Genomic DNA, 19,680 nt, shown 5'->3' with positions numbered 1-19,680 from the left:
TATCTACAGTTTATTCAGCTCTTAAGTGTAAAAGCTGGTAATGAATCCTAGGTTTCCTGCCTCTATCTGCTGAAACTCTGCTACTATTTGGGTTCATCCAATGGACTGGATCACTGCTGAGGGAAAATGCTGTTGAAATAGTTTGGAAATTATTTTGGGGAGAACAAATCCAGACTGTTTTGATCACTTGGGGTGATGGATTCAACTGTTTTTAACCTTAATGTTATGGTATGAACCTAGTTAAAAATCAATGTCTAGGACAGCAATGAAAAAGAATTAAGTTTGCAGTAAAGTAGTCCTGGGTTCCAGTTCTGACTCATACTTACTTCGTGACCACAGGAAATTTAACTATCAATGAGCCTCAGCCTCAGTTTTCTCATCTATCAAATGAAAATAGTAACATCTGTACTGTTTAAACATCAGGGTTATTGTAGAAAACGCACTTTGTAAAACTTTAATTACTTTATATTCATCTAAGCATATATAATTATATTATATACGCTATATTGCATATATATGCATATTTAGAGTATTCCCCCTCCCACATGAGTTATTCTTATTAGGGCAATGACAAGGATGGAACATTCACAAAATCTTATATTGTGGCTTTAGTGGGACACAAAAGCAATCTTGGATTCTTGAATACACACACACACACACACACACACACACACACACACACACACCAGCAAGATCAAAGCTTTGCCAGATCCTACCAATCTAGAAAAGTGTAAAGTATATTCTTAGCAACAAACTATTTCTATTTTCCTAGGACTAGTCTAGGTAAGCATGGAAAGGCTCATAAATACTAGGCTGGCCATCTGGTGATGAATTCATTGGCCATGATAATTCATGAAACAAAGAGAAATGTAAAATAGTATACAATCCTTGGCAGCCAATATTAACTTCTAAAGTGATAATGAAAGAGAAGTGGAAAAGCATATATTTTAGACCATCTAAAAATGTTAATTTAATAGTTGACATTTAAAACATAAAATCCTTGTCTGATGATCGACAAGTGGACATATTACTAAAGAAATGGAATTGTTTTGATCATTATATCTCATGACAAATGAAAATAGAAATCCAAAGAAAGTAATAAGATAAATGAAAAGTTGGCTCACTGGTTGTCCTTAAAGAAACCAAAAATGAAGATGGCAAAGCTATTTTTATTGTATTCAGAGGCAACAACAAATAGCATTTCATGAAATCTTTGATTTTCCTGGTTTTCCTCATAATAAACATCTGCAAAAGTATCACCATTAAAAAATAAAGGGCAACTTCAGACAAATATCTGCTATACAGAATTTAATAATGTTTTGATAAAACAACATATGTTTTCACACTTAAGTGACTTAAAAACAAAAGTTAGCTTAGGGGAGATAGCAAAAATATATGGGTCAGGAGAAGAATTGAGATAGGACAAAGGTTTGGAGACTATACCAGTAATGCATTCTTATATATCATGAATATTTATTTTGAGAAGAGTTGTGAGGCACTGAATAAGAAACTACTATAACTACTTAGATAACATTCTTGAATTACTAGCCTATTGATTTATTTATTAAAATACAGATCAAATTAATACAAAGATAGAACAAAAGGGAGAAAAAGATATGACATGCAAGTCAACAATTCCAATGTATTTAAATGAGAGGCTGACACTGAAAATTGTGAAATGGATGGAGGAATAAATGGACAATAAAGATTATAAATTTTCCTAAAGAATTTAATTACTAAAAACCAGTTGCTATAATGAGGAATACCAGTTGTTATTATATATATGTGTGTGTGTGTGTGTGTGTGTGTATATACATATATATTATATATATAATATATATATATAATATAGGCTATAAAGTTATTTGCAAAACTTACAGAGGTAGATGACAGAAGATCATAAACAACTAGATACTCATAAAACAGCAAGAAGCAATAAAGAGGAAAAACCAAAAACAAAACCAAATTTAAAAGAAGGCTTTGTGAGAGACCCAAAATTATCTAAAAAGTATTTAAATATGATACAGGAACAAGGATAACAGACAAAAAATTTTAAAAGTATGTAAAAACTTATTAAAAAGGCATATCCTATTTCAAATTGAAGTATTTGGATACTATAATTTTTATTTAGATTTCTTATGAAGCCTTCTATTAAACTTATTTTTTCCCTTCTATTGCTTCTTACTGCATGCAGATGAACAATGAGCTGGATCCAAAAATGAAGAGCAAAAATATTAATGGGGGATGACCTTTGGGAAATTAAAGTGCTCTGATAATTGTAGAAATATGTATAGAAGAAGTACACAAGTTTAATATATATTAGATTATTTGCCATCTAGGGGAGAAGGGGAGAAAGAAGGGGAAAATTTGGACCACAAGGTTTTGCAAGGGTCAATGTTGAAAAATTATCCATGCATAAGTTTTGAAAATAAAAAGCTTTAATTAAAAAAAAATTAATAAAAAATTGTTCCTTAAAATAAAGGTCTGTCTTTTTTTTTTTTTTAATATCAATATTCTTCCAGTGTTATGTGGCTATGACTCATGGAATGGCACAATTTTGAATTTAAGAATCAAGAAAAGTACAATGAGGAAGTACATATTAGGTGTAAAGAGGATGTAATACATCCCAAACAAAAATTAAGTAGAAATAGTATAAAGACTATTATTAGAAAAATGTAAGACTAGGGAAAAAAAGGCAGACCAGACATACAGTTAGAGTGCATGATAACTGATCTACATCCTCCAGTTCATTCCACTGGCAATTGTAACAATGTCAAGAGATTTAAAGGGAAGCCCTGAGCAAGCTGGGTATGTTCCCTATGACAGATCAGGGGGAAGATACTGACAATAGTCACACAGGATAGACAGGCATTGATGGATTATAACAAATTATATAACCATTATTGGTAGAAGCATCCACAAAAATGAAATCTCTGGTCAATTGAAGAAGTTCCTAGGGCAGTGAGAGAAAAAGAATTTTCCAGGCTGTACAGTTGGTTGGCAGCAGAGTATTAAATTAATTGCCACATACTTAACTTCTGTCTTCAGGAACATCCTAAATGAATATCATTAGTCACAAGGGGAGTGAGCAAAAGTGTGTGACAATATGATTCAGTGTGATCAAATGTGTGACAACATGACTCAGTGTGATCACATCAAGGCTACTGGAAACTTAACAGACAGCAAACTTTCAAAGTCATGAATAAGTGATAGTATGTCCATATTCTAGAGCAAGAATTGAACCTATATATGAAAACTCCACTTACTGCTGTTACTGGTTCTACAGAACATGATATTAGGGGAAATTAGAGTCATAGGTAGCAGTTAATGTCCTAAGAATCATATTTAAAATGGCTAAGTGTCGGCTAACGTATAATCCAATGAGGAATTCCAACTTTATAGCAGTGTCTATATTACCTATGAAGGAGATCAGGGAACCTTATATAGGCTATGCCAAATATCTTATCCTCTATTGGTACCTCAAAAGGCCATAATCACCAATCATCCATGCATTTGCCTGAGCTTGGGCAAATTCCTTCAATTCCACCCAATGCACGTTTATTAAGTACCTACTGGGTGCAAAGTAGTATTCCAGGAACTGGGCAAGATAAAAGTTTTGGAAAAGAAAGGGTCCTTGGCCTTATGGAATGCTTAGTTTAGTAGGAAGATATGAAATAAAGTCAGAGAACTATAATGCAAAAGAATCAGTGTATGAAAAAGTGACAAATGCCACACAAGGCAGGGAGTTTTGACTTTCTGTTTCTAGGTTTCAGTTTCCTTATTTATAAAATGAAGAGGTTGGATTAAATTCCTTAAGGACTTCTCAGCTAGGATTGTTTGAGTAGCTTCTAGGTTTGTTCAGCACTTTTCTAAACACAGGTGTGTACTATCAACCCATAAAAATACAAAATTGCAGAATAGACAAATAGCAGTGTAATTTGCATTACAAGGCATTCTTTACTTTTTACAAAAATAACAGACTACATCTTTCCTTGATTCATTCAAAAAAGAATTCAATCTATAAAAATGATTTAAATGCAACTTTTCACGAACACAACTTCTACATAAAGTAGGCACACCTGCAAAAAAAAATTATATTTGTTTAATTTTCCTATAATTCTTTATTTCTTGATATCACTCCTGGAAACTGAGTTCTTGGGTAAAGTACACTGATAAAATGTATAGTTTTTTGTTTGTTTGTTTTGTTTTTGCCTTGTTTTGGGCAGAGTCTGATGCTAGAATGACTAGAGGACAAATTGTAATGTATTAGTTTAACAGGAAAGCTTAAATAAGAGAAATGTATTTCTGGAAAGGGGAATGAAAAAAGGGAATGAGATAGCCCAAAACACAATGGGTTAAAAACTGCAGGATCAAAGTTTAACATGTGGACAACTAATGAAACCAAGCCCTTTAACTGCTGAACACTGGATGAAAAGTTTATCCTTAGTCCTGACCTGAGTGATCAATCACTCTCTTTTAAGGAAAAGAGAACAAAATGGACAGAAAGAGTTTACTGCTTTTCTGCAGAATGAGGATGTAAGCATGCCAAAGAGATGACAAGTTTATTATCTTACAGGACACTCAACAATGGACTATTCCTTATGAACTTGAAACATATTCCCCAAAGGGAAAGGGCATGAATCTAAAGTGATCATTACCTTTTTTGGTTTTACAAGGTCCACTGTTTGGATGAATTTCCTGTAAAGGGACTGAGACAACCTTGGCTAAGCCAGCATTCAGCATATATTGATAAAGACGCTTAAATGTTCTTTCACAAAGACCCTGTCAAAATAAAAAATTCAAAAGTCAGCAAGAAGGATCAAGAAGATAATTTGTAATAAACATATAAGCAAAGGTCCAGAATGGAATTAATTTAAGTATAATTCAGGTTATCACAGATTTTTGCCATCAGAGAGAACTTTGCAAATATAAAAAAGGATCATAAAAACTTTTAGAAGCTATGAGATATGATTATTCAAAAGGAATGACAAATTTTTAGCAGGAATCCAAATTATCAGCTACTCTTCAACATAACTTCCATATAATCACTAAAAGAATTTTTTTAAAAGTACCATATGGAACACTGGAATGGAGAGCATGAACTGTCAAAAAAAACCTGGGAAAGCACTGAATATAAGAAAAAAAGAAATGATAAAACAAAATACAAAGAATGAAAAAATGGAAGAGAAACAACAGATCTAGAGAGCAAATCAGAAGAGAAAACATAAGAAGAATTGGACCACCAGAAAGCTATGGCCAAAAAAAAAAATATTGATACAATAATACAAGAAATAATCAAAGAAAATTGTCCTGAAGTGATAGAACAAAAAGGGGGAATAGAAAAAAAAAATGCACCAATCACCATATCAGAGATCCTAGAAAGAAAATATATAGAAATATCATTGATCTTAGCAAAGAAAATGTATTTTACAAGCAACAACAATAATAAAAACAAAACAAAACCAGACACACACACACACACACACACACACACACACACACACACAAAAACAATTCAAATATGCTGAAGCTATAATAAGAATTGCACATGATTTATCAGCAGCTACAATAAAAGACCAAAGGTCCTGTAATACTATATAGCAATAATCAAAATAACCAGTAGCCAAAAATATTATATCCAGTAAAATTAAATAGAATATTGAGCAAAAAAAAAAATGACATTTAAGGAGTTGTCAGATTTTCAGGTTTTTTTCTGAAACAAATCTGAACTCAATAGAAAATTTAATATATGAGCCCACACTTCAAGGGACTTAAAAAGGACAAGCCGTTTATGTTTTATACATGGAAATGGAAATGAAAGATTGATACTATTGGGTAGTGCAAAAGAAAGATTGAAGTAGAGCTGAATATCATGTGACTAAATAGCAAATAGCAAAATTATCTAGGAAAAGGTAAAAATAGTACTTATGCTGCACAAATGAGATGCAATAACAAGAATCAACCAAGAGAAATTAAATGGAGGAAGAGGGCTGGTATTCTGAAAATCTTTTCACATCAGAAATGGGTAAAAAAAAGGAATAAACATATAGATCAAGAAGGGAACTAACTATACCCTCCAAAATCTATCAAAAAATAAGGGAGAAAGAAATAGAAAAAGGTAAGATATAGAAGGGTATATATATATATCACCAGGAGTGAGATAAGGAATGCAGATTAATAGGAAAGGAAAAAAAAAGAAGGAAAAAGGGACAACAGGATAAGATGGGGAACAGAAGGGTGTTTAGATTTATGTGAGTAGAATAAGATGTGTAGATCAATAAGAATGGGATAAAGAAGAAGGAAAAAAAGAAGGGGGGAAAAAGAAGGAAAGGGAGGAAACTATTAGGGGAGGCAGGGTTAAGTAATAGCCACGTAGAACTAAAGTACAAGAATTAGCAGTGATAGGAAATAACAGATATATACAAACATATAACTATGACTAGAAGAACGATTTATTAGAAAAAAAAAGCAAGGGTAGTAATCATTGATGTTAGACAAAAATTTTGAAAAGATTCAATTAAGAGAGAAATCTGTAGGCTATATTAATATTATTTTAGATATGTGTATACATATGTATATATACGCACATATATGTATGTATATATGTGTGTAGGTATACATGTAAAGGTGTGTCTGTGTATATGTAAATATATCTGTGCTTCATTGCAGGTAAGAAGGGAAAAAAAGGGGAGGAAGAATAAAGTAAAAAGTATATAGTAGAGATCAAAAGAAAACCTATAAGAAAGCAAAGAAAAGATGGACAGTTATGAATACAAAGCCTTCTATTATTCTATGTTTTCTTGAAATGGAAATTTATTATTACATACTTTGAATTCTCTTCAATATTCTGCTGATCACATGACACTTATTTTTCTTTTTGTTTTTTTTATTTTGCATTTAAGTTTTAAAAAATTTTTCTTTTAAAGTGTGGATTCTTAAAAAACAATTCTGTAATTTCATTGATGTAGGGAACTTCCAAATTCTAACAATATTAACAAAATCTAATAAACTGCTTTGTAACTTAAAATGTATGAGCATCGCTTAGGGCCTCGAGAGTCCAAGGATACACCATGAGGCAGAGGAGGAATCTGATCCTTCTGCTTCTAATGCCAGCTTTCCCTCTCTTCTGCTCTATGAACTCTCTAATCAACAATAATCATTTATTAAAATACATAAAATATTGGATCACCTGACTATAAACAATTCTATGTAGCTGCTTCATGTCAGGTCCTGTGATTATGTCTACCATGACTGTTGAAGAATGGAGGCTAAGAGGCCGAACAGAATTCCAGAAGCTATGAGATTTGGGAGGCACCTTCAAGAAAATCTAGTCCAGTCCTCTTTTTTGACAAAGAAACTAAGACCCAGAGAGCTAAGAAAGTCAGTGGCAGGGCTGGAACCAAAGTACAGGGCTACTTCTAAGATCAGTGCTCTTTCTGTTGTACTACACTAATTAGATGACCAGAAAAATCATTTTCAAATCTCAAATTTGGTGGTTCTAAAATTTAAAAATGGCAAAAATGTGGTTGTTGATATAAAATTGAGAGACCAGGCTGTGTAGTGGAAAGAATGAATGACTTGGAGCCAGAAACACTTTAGTAAATGTCTCACCACCAACACTTAGCAGCCCTTTACCTGATCAAGCTTTGTGCTGTAATACACATGGTAGGAATAATACCAATCCTCGCACCAAGAAAATTAAAAAGTGCTTCTTGTATAGGAAACTACCTACCTGGCAAGTAGAAGTCTATGGGAAAGATGGTGACTGTGGTTTTTGAGTATCTGAGGTCTAGTATAAGTTTATTTTAGTGAAGTATAGAAGTTACAAGATTTACATACTACATGTTAAGTATGGAAAAAAGAAGGCAGTATCTTCTATGTACTGCTAGTTAAAAACGATGGGGATGAGTTTGGAGAAGAGAAAGGAAAACACTTGCAAAGTTGCTGCTGCACATGTTGAGAGAGCCTGACACCCTCTTATGTTGGCTGGCTTTCTACCTCTGGGAATGGTGAACATGTGGCTAGAGCAATAACGATGATGGTGCACATATGGTCCAACAAACCCATCAGTGGTTTGTAGACTGTGCATCTTTGCTAATCTATGTATCTGTAAGAAAAGCCCACAGATAGACATAAATTAAACCCCCATCAACAGCACGATATAGCTAGTGTATCAGGCACTGTGGAAAAGGAATGAAATTACAGTTCCTGACTTTGAGAAAGCTACAATGAGAAGCAAAGCAATAAATTGGAAAACCCTCCTTTCCTAATTTGCCAGGCTGTTTCTCAAACTCAAGCCACTTTGAACTATATCACAGCAGCAAAAGAACTAGAGCTGGAAGGCCCCTAGAGATCACCTTGTGTCTGATTTTTATGAATTAGCAAAGTGAGACCCAGAAAATGACTGGAGGTCTGAGGCAGGATCCTCCTGAATCAGCTTAGTGTTCTATCCACCTGAAGAAGAGAATATTTTACCTTAAGAGGTAAGATACCTGCTGCCCAATCTAATTTTTCATCATTTCCTAATCTTCAGTGTTGTAGAGCAGATAAACTGTGTTGCAAAAAGAGGGCAAATGGGCCTTTCTTATTCACAGGAACACAGACTTGGAGCTGGTAGACTTAGGTAATCTTCAGAGGTTGTGAAGTCCAACTCCCACATTTGACAAATGAGAAAACAGATCCAGAGAAAAATGATTTACCCACAGGAACTGGGCAGAACAGTAGAGTAGAGAGCTGGGCCCAGAGTCAAGAAGATCTGAATTCAAATTTAGCCTCAGATACTTAGTAATTGTGTTCCCCAAAGCAATTCATTTCGCCTCTGTCTGCTTCTGCTTCTTCAACTATAAAAAAAAAAATGATAGCATCCACCTCCCAGAATTGTTGTAGGAATCAAATTGGATAAATGTGTAAAAGCACTCTGCCTAACACAGTGTAGGGCACTTAATAAACACTCATTTCTTTCTTTCTTTCTTCCTTTTCATAGCCTCTAAGCTAGTAAGGGACAAATGACAAAAGTGAACTAAATTCAAATAGTGTTTTTTCCTCTTTCAGATTTCTATTTGTGCCTTTAATATCAAATAACTAAAGATTCAGGAATTTAGGACCAGGAAGTTGGACTAGATGAGATTTTTAAGAGAAATTACTTCATTCCAGTAAATAAACTATAGGGTAATTCAATTGATGTAGCTCAATAAGAATATAGACCATTTGTTAGCATTCTTCCAAAGTATTTTGCACACCTGTAAAGGAGTTCAAACCTTTAAAGGAGTTTACACCTTTAAAGGAACTTGATCATTGGTCCTTTAAGGAGCTCCCACAAGCCTAGGAGGTACCCACAAGCCCATTCTCTAGGAGGATATAAGGAGCCAAGATTCAGTGGGGAAGGTCAGAGTGTGGATTGGGTAAGGAGAGGACTTCCCGGAAGAACTTCAGGGAAGCTCAAGATGATTTAGAGAGCAAGGATTTCAGTAGGCAGATTCACAAGTCTAAAGGAAAAGCCTGCTCATGGACTTCCTGGAGATTCACAACTAGGATTGTATTCTGGGAAACCCATAGTCCCACATCTTGGAGGTGGAGTCTGATCCATTCCCACGTCTACCTTCGTGCTGACTGGAGGCTTTGGATTCAGAGGAAGTTAGAGACTGAAACTGGATGGAGACATTCTAATAAGAGCTTATAGGGGAACCAAGGAAAGAGACAGGCCTCTACTAAAGCTAGCCAGACCCCAGGAAAAGATTCAAGACTTTGAAGGACACAATAGAGGAACTGGACTTTAACTCCTGGCTGCATTTTAGGGTGATGAAACTGAACTGAAAGGAAGGCTGCCTCTAGAAGTCCCCCCAAAAACCTCCCAGAAAACATTACAACCATTATATATGACAAAGATAGATTTATATTTAAAAACAAAGTTCTTTCATTTTTATAATATTGTTTTCTTTTTTAAAAATAGTTTTCTCTAACTTTTCTAAAAATAAAGTTTAAAATGTGATTTTCAGCAGTGTAATGAAAAGAACATTAGATTTTGAGTGAGATGACCTAAGTTTAGATTCTGGCTTCAAATGTGACTTTTAGCAAATTAGCTTACATCTTTACATTCCTTGTTTACATTCCTCATTGGTAAAATGACAAGGCTGCATTAGATAATCTTCTAAGGTTTTGTTTAGGTTTTAAACTATAATCGTAAAAACATTGAAGGCCTTGATTGCTTTATCTTTCCAATACAGTATCTCTTTTATCCAAAATTGATGATATAGAAATAACTGAAAATCATATTGGGTGAGAGATAGCTTCCTAAGTTTCCCTACTTCAGTGGAAAGAGCAACTGATTTACAAAAAGGAAAAATTTAGATTGACATTCTTCCATGGACATGTATTAATCGTGTGAACAGGGCAAATCATTTAATCTATGAGCCTTAATATCCTTATTTGTAAAAGGAGATAATTCTACCTAACAGGGATGCTATCATTGAAATCACAAAATAATTGTGGTGGAAAAAAACAACTTTGTAAAGCCTTAACATGTTATTTAAATGTCAGCTATCATTCTCTAGTTTTGCTTTGCTGGAAAATCTATGGGGATAAGAATTTACATTTCTATACAAATATTATTTGTGCTTTATATATGAAGTAACTTGCTTATGGTCATAGCAAGAAAGAGTCAAAGTTGGGATCAGAAGTCAGGTCCCCAACTCTTAGGTTAGTTCTATTTTACCCCATAATACTGCCTTGCAGAAAAAGCAAAATGATGACCATTTTCCCACCTTTTCTTCACTTTTTATTTCCCTCCCCAGGCCTGCTACTACTATAGGCTCTTGTGAAAGACTATTACCAATAAAATAGAAAGATGGAATGTAAAAGCTAGCTTGGATTTCATATGCTATTTCCATGTGATCTTTCTGAATATAACTTGTAACAAAACACAACAAAAAACTTAAATCTGGTCAAGAATCTATAGAATCTAAGCAAAGTTCAAAGGAAGGACAAAGTACTTTTTCATTTCTGTTACAAAGAGAAGAAAAAACAAAAGCCAAAATCTAGGGCTGTTCAAGACTATAACATGGTCTTTAGGTTTCAATTTGTGATTCATTTACTATGTGCTTAGCGAGACAGAGTCTCCAAACCTAAACTCCTAACACAATAATTATGTGCATATTAAATTCAGCACAGCACAAGCACTGGAAAACCACTGAGTGTCTCACCAGTTCCTCCCTCAGGCATCCTAATGTCTCCATCTGGTTAGTTCGAATGCTCAGCATTGCAGAAAGCTTCTCCATAAGGATGTCATATTTACTCCTCCTATGATAAAAGCAGATAATTTGCCGTTTTCAGTTCCATTGTCACAAGCCATCTGTATTTTCAAAGATTGCTGTTCAAGAACTATATATGTAAACATACATATAGAGAGAATCTTAGAATCCTAGGGTATTATTGCTGAAAGGAACCTTAGCAATCACTTGATTTGAAATCCATGGTCCAGAGGATAAAAATACTTTTTGAGGTCATAAAAGGTCAGTGACAGAAGCAGAGCTTAAAGAGAAATAAAGGAGTATAGCTCCTTAAGAATATATACATTTGTGTATGCCTAGTTTTATGCCTAAAAGAACAGCCATCTCTGATTTAAGTAACTTCAACTCTAGCAATGAAAAGGTTGCAGGCTAAGAATATCAATTCTCACATCCTGGAGCTCTTAGCCTATAAGATCTGAAGAAATTGTCCTAATAAAGCCACCAAGCAGGTGACTTAAGAAAATATTAACTTATAGTGACAGAGATGACTACCAAATTCTTTGCAATATGATAGAGAACTATGTGGAAAATAGATTTTTTTTTTAAAGATATAAAAAAACTAAAGAACAGAGCATATGGGAGTGAGAAGATCTGACTTCTACTCTATTAGTGGACTGTTGCCATACTTTCTTTTCGACTATGTTAAGCAAAATATATCTAACATAAAGGATAATGTTATAATTATTTCCAAAGGAGAATAAATATTATAAGATGTTCTCTATAAAGAAGTGAGGGCTTGTCTGAAAAAGGATAAAACTTTTTGAAATTCCAATTTCATTTTAGTCAAAATGATATGTAACAATGTACAATTCTAGTTAATGCTGAATTCTCCTTATTCATGGGCAGAAGGGGGAGCACATGTAAGGTACATGAGTTAAAGACCCATTTCCAGTTTCCATTTTTGATGTTCTAAGTACTTGCAGCCCTATGAAGGAACATAAATCATCCTTGCCACAGCTGTGAGTCTAAAGAATGTGACAGCTGCCTGATATATGAAAACATGCTAATCAAATATGCAGATGACACAAAACTAGTAGTAATATTTATTATGTTGGATGACTGGAATCAAGATTCAAAAAGATCTCAAAACACTAAGAACTGAAGTGAATAAAATGAAACTTAATAGGGATAAAGTAAAGTTCTACACTTCAAAAAATCAATCATAGTTGTAATGGTAGGAGTCTTAATAAAAGTTTGTGTGAAGGTGTTAGGGATTAAGGTTAAATTAAAGAATAATTTCTTATTGATGGTGAACTTCTCTAAATGCTTTTATTAGCAGATGGTCTCCTATTCATTCTATCAAGCCTCAGAACACCAAAAAGCCATTTTACACAAGTAAAAAGGTTGGCCTATCAGAACCTTGATCACTATAAAAATAATGTAAACAACAACAACAAAAAAAAGGATTTAAAAAACATTTCCCATCAAGTTAGTCCATGTGTGTATTATAGAAAAGCACTATAATGACTATTGAGCTGGCCAGTGCTTATAGAAACAGAAGATAATCTTGATGACATCTGGTGCCCTGAGCAGTGCTTTTGATATTTTCAAAAGCTTATCATTGTCCAAGCTGGAATCTTTTTTCTCTTTTATGAGTGAGTCTCCTTAACTCTTCCAGGTTGGACTTGCACTGATCCTTTTATAGGGCCCACCACTATCATTGCTGATCATCAAGGAAGTTTTGATCTGTTCCATTTCTGAACTGGTTAACTACTCAGTAGGCCATCTGCTGATTCCTAAGGAATTAAATTGGTGCTGATTTTCACATATTCACCCCACTGGTCCCAAGCCCTATTTCAACTGAGACTTCCTGAATGCAAAAGATTCACCAGCCTCTCAATGGAGGACAGAAAGGCACCTTCGTGGGGCAAGTTCTTATCTTTTGCACTGCTATTCTTCCAGAATTGTTGTGGCAGTTCAAATCATGGACAACCACAAAGTTATAGAAGAATTAAAATGAAAAGAAGCAAAGTCCAAAGGCAATGAAAAGAAAAATGGAGGACACAAAAGGCTCATAAAAACATCATATTACTGATAATTGTGTGTGCAAACTGCCATAAATGAGATTAGTTAGGATATATATGATAAGAAGACAAATTAGTAACTAAACAAAAAAAAAAGTTAAGCTAAAAGAATAAGAGGAAGGCCTGAAGGGCACCAGGAAGATTCTCTCTGGAGGTACTGTAAGGAAACATAGACAAGAATAATAAGAAAAGAAGGTAAGTTTCTGTACCTTCATGAGAACAACTAGTGGTGGTAGAAGTATCACCTATCAAGTAATTGATCTTTCAATAAAAAAAGGAAAAATGTTGGCTACAATATGAGCATGAAGCAAGTGTCAATAAACCTACTCCCAAAGCTAACTTTTTAGGAATCATTAATAAAAATATTCTTCATGAGTTGTGAACTGATCCAACAGTTCTGAAGAATAATTTGGAATTATGCTCAAAGGGCTATAAAACTGTACATACTCTCTGACCCAGCAATATCATTACTAGGTCTGACTTATATGGGTCCTTTCTCTCTTTTTTGATCTCTTTATATGTCTATATCTATCCATCCATCCATCCATCCATCCATCTATCTATCCATCCATCCATCTATCTATCTATAGATAGCACCTCTTTTTGTGGTAGCAAAGAAGTAGAAATTGAGGGAGTACCTCAATTGGGGAATGATATATAAGTGTAATGGAATACTACTTATATTATAAGAAATGATGTGCAGGTTGCTCCCAGAAAAACCTGGAAAATTTTACATGAAATGTTGCAAAGGAAATGAGAAGAATCAAGAGAACATTGTTAAATAGTAACAGCAACATGTGTGATGAACAACTATGATAGATTCAGCTCTTCTCAGCAATGCAATGATGCAAGACAATTCCAAAGGACATGTGATGGAAACCGCTTTCAACATCCAGAGAAAGGACTATGGAGTCTGAATACAGATAGAAACATTTAACTTTTTTTTTTCTTTTTCCTGTTTTTTTTTTGTTGTTGTTGTTTTTGCTGTTATTGTTCTGTGTCTGAGTCACAACATGACTAATGTTGAAATATATTTTATCTGACTGAATATGTATAAACTATATCAGATGCTCGATGTTTTGGGGAGGAGAGTAAAAAAGGAGAAAGGTAGAAAAATTTGGAGCTCAAAATCTTACAAAGATGAATACTGAAAACTATTTTTACATGTTTAAAAAAACTTCTCCACAGACTACTCTTCCCCTTTCCCATTCCCATCCCATATTCCTTTGAAGAAAAGGGAATTCTATGGTTAAGTAGCATTATATATATATATATATATATATATATATATTTTTTTTTTTATTCTTTCAAAGTATTGATTGATTTTGTTGACTTGATCTTCTCTTCTTTTTCTTAAAAATTGCACCTTGATTTTCAGAATTTTGATAGAACGTAAGGTCCTTGAAAATAGGGATTCATTACAGCCAGAGGAACTAATTAAATCTGAATACAGATTCTAAATACAGAATACATTCTCTTTTGTTTTACTTTATTTTTCTTAAGAGGGAAGGAGGGATGTATGTTTTCTTTCACAATATGACTTTTATGGAAATGTTTTGCATAATTTCACATGTGCCTTGTTAATGGGAGATGGGGAAGAGGGAGGGAAAAATCTAGAACTCAAAAGTTTTCAAAACTAATGTAAAAATTGTTTTTTATGTAACTGGAGAAAATAAAAATATTAAATAAAAAAAGGGAGAGAAACTTTAAAAAAAATTAGGAATCCATTTTTTTTTTGGGGGGGGTCTTTGTATCCTAAATGCCTAGTATAGAACCTGACACATACTAGAATGTTAACAAATGCTAATTCATCAATTGATTGGATTGAAAAGATGGTGGTTCTCCAATAGAATTAGCAAAATTTGGAAGAGAGGCTTTTTATGGGGAGCAGGAGGAAAGTAAGGAGCTATAGACACAATGAGCTTGAAATGACTTCAGGATATATAGTTTGAACTACCTATTAGGCAACTGGTAACAGAGTTTAGGAGAAAGACTTAAGTCTAGTTAGTAATATAAGTCAGGGAGTCATCTGAATAAAGATGATAATTAACCCTTGAGAGTTGATGAGGTACCAAGTTAAGAGTGTATACAAGAAGAAAAGGAGGACAAAAACAGAAAATTGGCAATATCCACATTTTTGGATAGCAATACAGCAAAGGAAACTGATAAATATCAATAAAACAAAGAAGCCAGATTTGAATATTGTCATAAAAACAAAAACAAACAAATGAAAAACAAAGGAGGAAGTATTCACCAGGAGAAACAGACATTAAATGTCAAATACTGCAGAGAGATCAAGCAGAGTAGGTAATGAGAAAAGGCTACCAAATTTGCCAATTAAAAAGATCAGTGGTATCTCTGGAAAAACGCAGTTTCAATTGAAGTCTTAAGCCAGATTGCAAAGGTTAAGAAATTAATAGAGATGTAGTAGTGGAAATAAGAATAAGCAGCTTTTTTGAAGAATTTGTCTGAGAAAGGGAAAAGGAGAATATGATACCTTAAGAGTAAAATAGGGTCAATTATTTTTGTTTCTATTTAAGGATGGGAAAATCTAGGCATATTTATAAGGAAGAAGAAAGAAGTTGGTAGAAAGGGAGAGATTAAAAATAGGTGACAAGATTGTAAAGGCATTCTGCTAAATATGGGAGAAGATGGCATAAAGGACACATGGAGAGGCAATGACTTTAAAGAAAAGGAATAACTTGTCATCAGATTAGAAATACAGGAGGCAGCTAGGTGGCGCGGTGGATAGAGCACCAGCTCTGAAGTCAGGAGGACCCGAGGTCAAATCTGGCTTCAGACACAACACTTCCTAGCTGTGTGATCCTGGCAAGTCACTTAACCCTAATTGCCTCAGCCAAAAAAGAATTAGAAATACAGGTGGAGTCATTGGGGAAATGATGTGAAAAGGAGAGGGAGAGGTAAGAGGAGAAGCTCATTTTGAATGTTTCTTTGTGAAAATTTTAATTCAAATAGAGGCTAGCTAACTGTTCATGAAAATTATTGAAGAAGGACTGGGATAAGCAGTTACACTAAATGATTTCTAAGATTCCTTCCAATATTCTAAATCTACAAATGTTATGATCAACAGGCTGAAGTATCAAGTCAAGAAATATTAATTTTCTACACATACCAAATTCATTCATTGTAATATTCCTAAGAACCTGGTTTATGGTTTTTAAAGGCTCAGTTCACATGGCTGCACCCTGACATTCTACTGAGCAAATACACATATTGTACCTGTCAACGTGAAAACGATTCAGGAGCAGAAGGATTGAGTGTTGCTGGGCTCCAGTTGGTAATCGAATAACATGAGACTGCATTGTAATGAGACCATTTCTGTTCAATATTTTTCTGTGGTAGTGCAGTTTCCCTGCATCAACCCTTGAAGAAAATAGGGAAATAATATGTTATAATTAAATTAAGTCAACATTTATATAAATTAAATCTACCTTCATGTACAGTACTGGGTTAGATCCTGAGAAAGATACAAAGACAGTCTCTCTGACATCCAAGATATAACAGTCTAGATACTAATAAGTAACTATTATAAAAATCAAATTAGATAGCAAAATTAATGCATCTAGGATAAGGAGTGTAGGAAAGTAGTAAAAAAAAAATCTGCATCAAATTTCTTTTGAGAAACATTTGGCATCCAAATTAGATAAGCAATTAGCCTAAGTGGACATATGTGTGTGCCTATATAATAAATTATCAATAACAATATAAAAGTGCTTCAAATTACTAATAATAAAATGAAAACCTTGAAATTTTATCTCATATCCTATAAAGGTGTCAAAGATGACAAAAGATGAGAATAGTCTATGTTGGAGGGATTATGGCAAGATAGGTACATTATTGTCTTGTTGGTGAAACTGTGAATTAGTTACAACCATTTTGGAAATCAATTTGAAATAGAGTAAAGTATCTAAAATTGTAGCGTGCTATTGTCTCCAGATGCTGCCGATCGCTCTCTGGGAAGAGATCTGCTGTGTCAACTCAAATCTCTTGGACAGATTCTTCTTCCTGTAGTGAACCGTTGTCTCCAGGCAGTTGCTGTTAACTCTTGTCCAGAGAAGTGACTTCCCTTCCTGCAGTGCAGAATCTTCTCCTATCTCTGGAGTGCTGTCCTCTTTTATCCTCCCAGAGAATGGGCGTGGGATAATGCAAGGGCTTCTGGGAAGAAGTACTCCAACCAATGAGCTTGCTCCTCTTATCAAGTCAACCTGAGTTCTCACCTTGTAATTGTCCAGACAACCTGAATTCTCACCTTGTCATTGTCCAGACAACCTGAGTTCTCACCTAGTAATCCTAACATAAAATATTCATAAGATTTGATCCAGAGATTCCACTAGGCTTATATCTCAAGGAATCCTCTGATAAGAAGAAAAGTCCCTCAAATCTTTATAACATTATTTTTTGTGACAGTAAAGAAGTAAAAACAAAGTAAATGCACATTAATTGGAGAACAGCTAAACAAATGTCAATACATGAATGCAATGGAATATAATTGTGCTATTAAGATATAATTAAGATGAATACAAAGAAGGATGGAAAGATCGTTATGAAATGATACTGAAAGAATCAAAGGCAAGAAAACAATGTACAAAATAATTACACTAATATAAAAAGAATATAAAAAGAAACATTTCATTTTCCTAAAAATTAAAGAATTAAAAACGAATGTCACAAAATCACAAATAAGAAGCACGCCTCCAAAGGAGATATACCCATCCCAGCCCTTTGAAGAGGTGGAAGGTTGGTTCACAAGTACATTTATGTACTACACATATTTTGAAACCTTTGCAATATAATGGTTACTTTTGCTAATCTCTCTCTCTCTCTCTCTTCACCTCCCTTCTTCCTTTCCTTTCTTCCTTTCAAAATATTATATGAATATTATATGAAAATGGGAGAGATAGTGGGGAAAATTTTGGTAATTAAAAAAACCACTAAGGTAGCAATAAAAAAATTATTGAAAAAATAAAAAACAACACAAATACACTAGAGAATTATGAAACAAAGTAATATTTGAAGTCTGAGGTTACTGACCATAGCAATCAGAGAAACTTCTGAAGAAAAACAGTATTTGAACTGGATTTTTAAAAAATTTAAAAGAATGGGCAGTAATTCAATAAGGCAAAGTGGAGGAAAGAAAATGTGTAATGTTTTGGTCATAACTTTCTTTCCAAATTATGTTTAGAATTTCAAGGAAATGATATGTAATTCCTTCGTATTATTGATCAGTGAAGACAAGATACATACACTGTCACTTCAACAGTTAGTCGATTTGTTCAGAAAGAAGGATACTAGTGGTGTGGATACAGAGGTCTCTGACGACCTTATATTCTTTGGTTATAGTGAAAGCATTGAAAGATTCATAGGATCTAACATGGACATCTGAGGAGTATGAAAAAGAATGAGGTTCTCAGGATGGGTCAAAAACCACTACATAATTATATATTTAGAATTGGAAGGGACAAAAACCACCATCTAGTTCAAATCTACCACTTTCCCATTTTCCCCCCAAGGAAATGTTCCAAAATAACATAGGACTCAAAGTGGATAAAAGACAAGTCATAAAGCTTTTGCATTTGATTTTCAAAAGACCCAAGTGGTTTGTTTGTTTGTTTGGTTTTTTTTTCCTCCATTTAAAATAAGGTTTCTGCTGATACAGAACAGTAAATCCTCTCACTTACTTGAAAGCACTGCTGTGAAGGTCCCTCTGAAGTTCTCCTTGCCATCTTGCTCGGCCTAACCTTTCCAAAATACAGTAGGAAAAGTCTGGGAGTTTTAAATCAGGATCTCCTTCTAAGCCTATTAAGGCCCTATAACGCATATCCTGTGAGGCAACAATGATCAGTTTCTTTCCCCATCTGCAAATCAGAAACAACCAAGAAAGGGAAGAAGAGTTATATATATTTTTTAATTTACTTTGGAAGTTATTAAAAATATTAATTTCTAATTGCATTATGTAGATGCGCCACTTTTCACTTTCCATTTTGTTTTCTACTGTTAAGCTTCCAGGGTCTCTCTCCTCCTCAGATTAACGTAATTTATGCTTTAATACTTTGATTTGCTTAAAACTGCATTATGACTTTGGGAACAACCTATACATAACATGCTGCCTCTCTATCCCAGAAAATAACAGCTCTTATTATATATAAAAAAAAAAAAATCCTAAAATGCTACAACAAATAAGTCATTATTATTTTTCTGAAGACGCTTTTTGGAACAGTTGTATCAGAAATTCAAGTAGTATTATTTTCTTAGTTAAGATTCCATAGCTATAACTTCAATCTTTACTAATGTATCTTGACATAAATATAAAACTAACAACTTCAATTTATAAACTGTTACCCCAGAACTTA

At 33.9% G+C, this 19,680-nt stretch overlaps 1 protein-coding gene across 2 annotated transcripts in view; it reads right to left on the bottom strand.

The window, feature by feature from the left end:
* The window catches only part of GTF3C1 (general transcription factor IIIC subunit 1), a 130,465-nt gene that overhangs the window by 78,655 nt on the left and 32,130 nt on the right, over positions 1-19,680 (bottom strand). For both annotated transcript variants that reach the window (XM_074282772.1, XM_074282773.1), the window contains exons 3-6: positions 19,009-19,185; positions 16,550-16,693; positions 11,199-11,295; positions 4,659-4,782 (exon numbers count right to left, since the gene is read on the bottom strand). In XM_074282772.1, coding sequence (XP_074138873.1) covers positions 4,659-4,782; positions 11,199-11,295; positions 16,550-16,693; positions 19,009-19,185 — 542 coding nt within the window. The remainder of the gene's footprint in view (positions 1-4,658; positions 4,783-11,198; positions 11,296-16,549; positions 16,694-19,008; positions 19,186-19,680) is intronic.

This window comes from Sminthopsis crassicaudata, chromosome 1 (genome assembly GCF_048593235.1).
Source record: "Sminthopsis crassicaudata isolate SCR6 chromosome 1, ASM4859323v1, whole genome shotgun sequence".
Lineage (NCBI taxonomy): Eukaryota > Metazoa > Chordata > Mammalia > Dasyuromorphia > Dasyuridae > Sminthopsis > Sminthopsis crassicaudata.
This window is presented reverse-complemented; position numbering and strand designations above follow the sequence as displayed.